Source organism: Pteropus alecto, unplaced genomic scaffold, assembly GCF_000325575.1.
Source record: "Pteropus alecto unplaced genomic scaffold, ASM32557v1 scaffold22, whole genome shotgun sequence".
In the NCBI taxonomy this organism is placed as follows: Eukaryota; Metazoa; Chordata; class Mammalia; order Chiroptera; family Pteropodidae; genus Pteropus; species Pteropus alecto.
Genome location: NW_006434839.1, coordinates 10,143,581 through 10,149,569, shown reverse-complemented (window position 1 = coordinate 10,149,569; position 5,989 = coordinate 10,143,581). Strand labels below are relative to the sequence as shown.

Below are 5,989 nucleotides of genomic sequence, written 5' to 3'. Positions count from 1 at the left end.
ACTCTTTCCACTTCCTGCACCACTGTGATTACTCTGACGTCACATTGAACCCCCTGCCTCAGCCAAGCCCCCGCTCACCCCCTTCATCAGCTGCTCAGAGCCCCCACTTGTCCTACCACGGGGCTCATTGTGCTGTCCCCATGCACACCAGATCTGGTCCCTCGGACAGCAGAACTGGGCCCAGGGAGGCCAGAAGAGGTCCAGCCCTGCCCCAGTCAGCAGCTCCAAGTCCCACAGGAGCTGAAAAAAGATGGGGTGCCAGGATGTGAGGGCGTACCCACCCTGCCCTCTGCCACACCCCCAGCCAGATCCTACCTGCTCCTGGGCCCGCCGGCTCCGTTCCATCTCCAGGAGCACAGTGAGCAACTCCAGACCTGAGGGACAGGCCCGGCCATCTTGCACCTGGGGAGGCAGGGTGGAGTCAGGCCCCACGGAGAGCCTGGCCCCTTGAAGACAGTGGCCTGCCTGCCTCACCTGTCGCAGTGCAGCCTGGAGCTGGCCCAGGCCTGCAGGGCACCGGAAGAGGTGCTGGTACAGAGCCAAGGCCTGTTTGGGGCTACAAGGGAGCCCTCGGCCCCCAGGTGCGCCTGCCTGTGCCATGGAGTGGGGAGTTGGAACAGGTGTCCCCTCCCTGCTCTCCCCGCACCACTGGAGACTGGAGAGAGGAGGACTAGGAGCTGAGCACAGGAGCAAGGAGGAGACAAAGCTCCTGAGCTCAATAATGCAGGACCCTGACATCTGAGCCAGGGCCTGGACCCCAGCCAAGTTTTATAGGGACTCTGGCCTGACTCTGAAAAGGATTTCTTGGCCATGGGGTGGCAGTGTAGGAGTGTAGGGTTAGGAGTGTGATCCAGCCAGAGAGAGGTGTGTGCATGTTTGTCTGCAGTTCCGAATGAGTATCGGTTTTATATCTACATACGTATACACACATACGAAGATGCATTATATGGGCATATAATAGGCCCAGTGTGGGCAGCAGCCACCAGGAGCTGACTAGGGCACGGATGCTCCGTATATGTGACCTTCCTCGCAGCAACTCTGTGAAGTAGGTGCTATCATTCTTATCCTCATTTTACAGATCAGAAAGCTGGGCCTCGGAGAGAAAGCTGCCTTAACTAACGTGAGGCACCGTCTCCCTCATCTGGAGATGAATGGCTGTGACAAACAGGCCCTGGCAAAACGGTCTCTGAGTGCGAGCCATAACAGGCAGGACAGTGGCAAGTGCTCCCTAATGCTGGCTCCAAGCTGCCCACATGCAGGGCGCTATTCGTGGGTCACTCTGCTTATTCCTTGCAATACCCAAGATACAGTCAATGAGGACAGTCTGTATAAATCCTAACTAGAGGAGGGAATGAATCTTTGCAGCCTCGCCTGCCTGCGGCTCAGTGAGAGAAGGGAGCCAGCTCCCCACTCCGGGCCCCCGAGAGCAGCCTCAGCAGAAGTGGGCAGAGCAAGCAGGCAGATGATCTCAGTTCAGCCCAACACTCTCCCTTTACTCCTGTTGAAATATTAGGGACCCAGCAATGAGAATACGGTCCCCCTTGATCTTTTAGCCTAGGTCTCTAACACACCAAGGTTGCACAGCTGGTAGGTGGCAAAAAGAACTCAAATTAGAGTTCTCTTTAAAGAGAGCTTTCTTTTCAAATAAATAGTTTTTCTATTTCAAACCCATGTTCTTTCCCCTACAAGGATTTCTTCGAAAGTTGCATGTGTGTCCCCTGCCCACATACCCATCAGGGGTAGGTGTGGCTGTGAATGCAAGCAGCTGTGCACACGTGCTGTACGTGTTTATCTGGGTTTCTGGGGTGTGTGTGTATACATGCACATGTGTCCATATTTCATCAAGGTCCTGGTCCCCACCCCAGGCATGGGGTCCCTGTGTCACTAGCTCTCAGAGTGGCCATAGAGGCCACCGAGTACTTGGTATACCCCAAACCAAGAAGAAAAAGTATGTCCTGTGGGAACTGAGCCTCGTCTTCCATGCACCTCAGCCCCTGCAGGATTCCACCTGGATCCACAGCGGGTCCCATGAGGGCCAAGGGCCATGCCGGCTATATGTTTACACAGGGCTGGGACCAGGACACCCGGGTCCTCCTTCTGCCTACTGCACGGCAGCACAGGGGTGTGGCAGGTGGGGGCAGTGCAGAATGCGGGCACAAGGAGTGAGCAAGGTCTAGGGCTGAATCCCCACAGCTGCTACCACTTTGACTCTGGGGACACTGACCTCTAGCCCCCATGTTCCAGCAGCTCATGTCACCACCCTAGTAGGAAGCACACACACACAGTGGCCTCAGGGCAGGCCCCAAGTTTACTGCTTCTGACTCAACACAGCCGGGGTCTTTGTGAGACACAGGCCCAGGCTCTCAGTGCCCAGGAGCTGTGGTGAGGTTGGAAGCTGCTCTCTAAGGGGATGATGAGTCCTGGTCGGTGCCGTCCTGGATCAGGGTGCCCCCTGGGGCTCCCGCCTGGGGCTGGGCACAGTGCTGGGTGGCTGGGTTCCAGTGAGTAGGACTGGGGGGCAGGCCTCAGGTGGGATGCAGTGGGCTTCATGCTCTACCAGGCCTGCGGGGCACTGGCAGCCAGGAACGCAGGGCCTCACACAGTGGGCCGCCAGCTCCCCCAGAGGGACGTGCTGGTTGAAGCAGGTACGTGGACAGGGCGGGCCACATTCATCGAATACGAAGCCACGGTCCAGGGGACAGCCCACCACTGCAGGTGCAGTAGAAGACAAGGTCACAGTGCTCCAGTTGCTCTGCTCGCCCCTTGTGGCCCTCCCCGTACCTCCCCTGTCCAGGCCTGAGCCCTCTGTACCCACCCTTCCCTGTCCCACACTGGGCATTGCCCCCTCACCACAGAGTGTGGGGCCCCGCCAGGCAGGCGTCACCCCTGCCTGGCGACAGTGGCTGGCATAGGCTTCCAGAGCATCACAGAGGCAGGCATCAGCTGAGGAGCCAGGGCCACAGGCACACAGGTCATACACGCAGGCAGCAAAGAAGGGCTCTGGTGGCACCACAACGTGGCAGCGACTGAATGGGGAGGACTTCAGCACCCCACACCGGGCATTGGCGTCACGCCTGGCACGGTAACCTGCCGTCCGGCACGGATCCACCTCTTGGCCTTTGGAACAGGGCCGACCAGGTCCTGGCCCCTCTGGGACCTAGGTGAGGAAAGTAGCTCTGGTGTGACAGCGTCTACTAGCAGCTAAAATTTGTGTGCTGTCCTTCAAAGCAATTTCTACCCAACGTTTTGTTTTAGCCTCAAAAACCTCCTTACGAGAACAGCAAAGGAAGCATCAGCCACTTTTCCTTTGTCCCCATTTTGGGGACAAAAACGAACACCCAGAGCAGGCAAGTAATTTGTTCAGGGTCACACAGCCCGTGAGTAGCAAAGCAGGGGTTGGGGAATCAGACGATGAGACTTTTTCAGCCATCCTGCCTCCCCTAGCTCCATGGCAGGCAAGAAGCCCCAGACCACCCTGAAAACCAAAAGGCCTGTCTTGTGTCTACCCTCCTACTCCCGTTTCCATACCGGAGGGCTGCTCTGAGGCTCATGCTCAACTGTGCGCTCTCCAACCTCCCATCCGGGATCCTGTACCACTCACCTGCCAGCTATTCCCAAATGCAGCCTCAGTGGGCAGGAGCAGCCCCTCGGGGCCCTGCAGATCATCCTGGGCGAAGCCATTGAAGTTCCCACAAAGCCCACAAATCTGGCCCCGGTAGGAACCTGGCACGTTCACCTCCACCTGGGACTGCCCATCCCACAGCACCTGCGCAGAGAGGCTGGGACTGGGGAGTGGGGAAAAATAGGGACCCCAGGAAGCCCACGGTCCATCCAGTCCACATTCTCTGTGTCCGCCCGCCCCCTGGTGTCGGAGAGGAGAATGGGCGGATGGAAGCCAGGCTGCTCTGACCAAGGCCAAGTCTGCACATGCTCTGGGAGCTGTGAAGAGCCACCCACAGGCCCCAGGAAGGCACCTTCTCCTGAGATTCACTATCTCGTGGGCATTCGGGCCTTACAGAGGACAAAACACAATTAGAGTCTGGATTGTAAGTGTAGACAAGTCTTATTTTTACATTTTTTTTCACCTATAGCACCCAGTCTTCCTACGTGGTCTCCCATCCAAGTACTACCCAGGCCCGACCCTGCTTAGCTTCCGAGATCAGACGGGATCCGGCGTGTTCAGGGTGCCATGGACGTAGACGACAAATCTTATTTTATGAATTTACAAATTATGCTTTTTGCTGGGGGCAGGGAAGTGAATTACTTTGACATGGAAGGAACCCTGAACCGCCTAGGAGACCTTAGTTGACATTCCCTCCCTATTAACCCTTCCCCCATTTTACCAATGAGGAAATTGAGGCCCAGAGAGGACTGGTACTGGCCTAAGAGCCCCAGTGTGTTGGTGGCTGAGTCAAGGTTAGAAACCAGGCTCAGAACTCCTTTCAGTGCACCTGGAGGTCTCGGACCCTGATTCCTCTCCTCCCCTCAGAATCTAGCAGAACTCTCTCACCTCTCTGGCTTCGTTTGGCCGGGGACATAGCTCGTATTCCTACTTTCTCTACAGATAACAGAAGCCTGAGCAGGCCCAAGGCTCCCCAGCCACACTCGCCCTGGCCGCACCTGGAGCCCCGGCTGGGCGTGCAGGATCACAGTGCGTCCCCGCAGCTCCACGTACAGCAGCCGCTCCTTCAGGAAGGGCAAGGTCTCGGGGCGTCCATCCACCTGGAGGAGAAGGGAGGCGGGAGGGGCGATCTCAGGAAAGACGAGTGGACAGCGTGAGACCCACCTTTCCCCGGGTCCTCAGCTCTGCTCACCGTGACCTTCCCGCCCTGCAGTAGCTGCACAACCATGTCTCCCAGAAGCACTGTCACCTCCTGTGTCCAGGCCACGCCGCTTCGGCCTCGGTCATCGTTGGTCACGTGCACGCTGTGGTGTGAGAGGCCCGGGTTCAGTGGTCAGCAAGGACGGGTGTAGGGGCTTAGGGAGAAGGCAGAGGGAGCTGTGCACCTGAAGTCCCCTCCACGGCAGTCCTTGGCCAGCACGTAGCTGCAGCTTCCTTGGAAGTGCAGCAGGCGGCCGTCGAAAGTGCGGTAATGAGGGTCTCCGAAGGCCATGCAGGAAGCGGGCCGGGGCAGGCAGTGGGGACAGCAGCTGCCGGGATTCAGGGCGGGGGCCTTGTCCTGGCCTCAGCCCCGGACGCGGTCAGACACGCCGCCCTCCGGGCGGAGCCGCACCCAGAGCCTTCCAGAGGACCGAGGAGCGCTCGTGCTCCTGGATTCACTGGAGGCGGACTCAGGGCACCACCTCGTGGCCACTCCAGGAACTGCAGGCCCCCGGGCCCCCCGCCGCCCGCTCCGGGCTCCCGCGGCACTCACCCGGCCACAGGAGATCGGCGGGCAGCGCTGGCTCTGGCAGCGCACAGTGCCAGCCACACAAGAGCAGCTGGTACAGGCGTCCACGACCCAGCCCTCCCCGGAGGCCACTTCTCGGCCCTGATGCGAGCACGTCTGGGCAGGAGCTGAAGGGACATTGCAGGGAAGGGGAGAGGATCAGCCGCCAGTCCCTCATACTGAGTCTCGCCCCTCCTCCCCCACATCGTCCTGACCCGCACCTTGGCATTGCTCGCAGCACCTGCCAGCCTCCAGCACCTTCGCCCAGCCGTGAGGGCAGGAGAGGGCCTGGCACTCCTCAAGGTGGCACTCCACTTGGCCCCACTGAAGACAGACGTCTTTGCTCTAGGGACTTCCAGCAGGGCTTGGGGTCTCTGGTCTCACACTTCTGGGGACCATCTGACTCAAGGTCTGAGGCAGCAGCCCCTTTTCTCTCTGCTCCTGCCCCACAAGGACACCCACTTCGTGACGAAGCGGGGGATGAAGTCCAACCCTCAGCTCTGCCCTAGCGCGGGGTACCTCTGCCCTTCTCGCCCGGCGCGGGCGCCCTTCTCTAATTACCTTAAAGACCGCATATTTGCTGGACCAGTGTCCTGAGG

The 5,989-nt window shown here is 59.0% G+C and overlaps 1 protein-coding gene and 1 pseudogene across 1 annotated transcript in view; both read right to left on the bottom strand.

Moving 5' to 3' along the window:
- Positions 1-2,292: 2,292 nt before the first annotated feature.
- KCP (kielin/chordin-like protein) overlaps positions 2,293-5,989 on the bottom strand; it is a 22,979-nt gene continuing 19,282 nt past the window's right edge. Inside the window, exons 30-37 of the mRNA XM_025045856.1 lie at positions 5,612-5,714; positions 5,376-5,518; positions 5,008-5,180; positions 4,815-4,926; positions 4,621-4,722; positions 3,602-3,766; positions 2,851-3,157; positions 2,293-2,709 (exon numbers count right to left, since the gene is read on the bottom strand). Of these exons, the coding sequence (XP_024901624.1) occupies positions 2,441-2,709; positions 2,851-3,157; positions 3,602-3,766; positions 4,621-4,722; positions 4,815-4,926; positions 5,008-5,180; positions 5,376-5,518; positions 5,612-5,714 (1,374 nt within the window). The 3' untranslated portion in view covers positions 2,293-2,440. The remainder of the gene's footprint in view (positions 2,710-2,850; positions 3,158-3,601; positions 3,767-4,620; positions 4,723-4,814; positions 4,927-5,007; positions 5,181-5,375; positions 5,519-5,611; positions 5,715-5,989) is intronic.
- Positions 4,083-4,201, bottom strand: LOC112478740 (annotated as a pseudogene).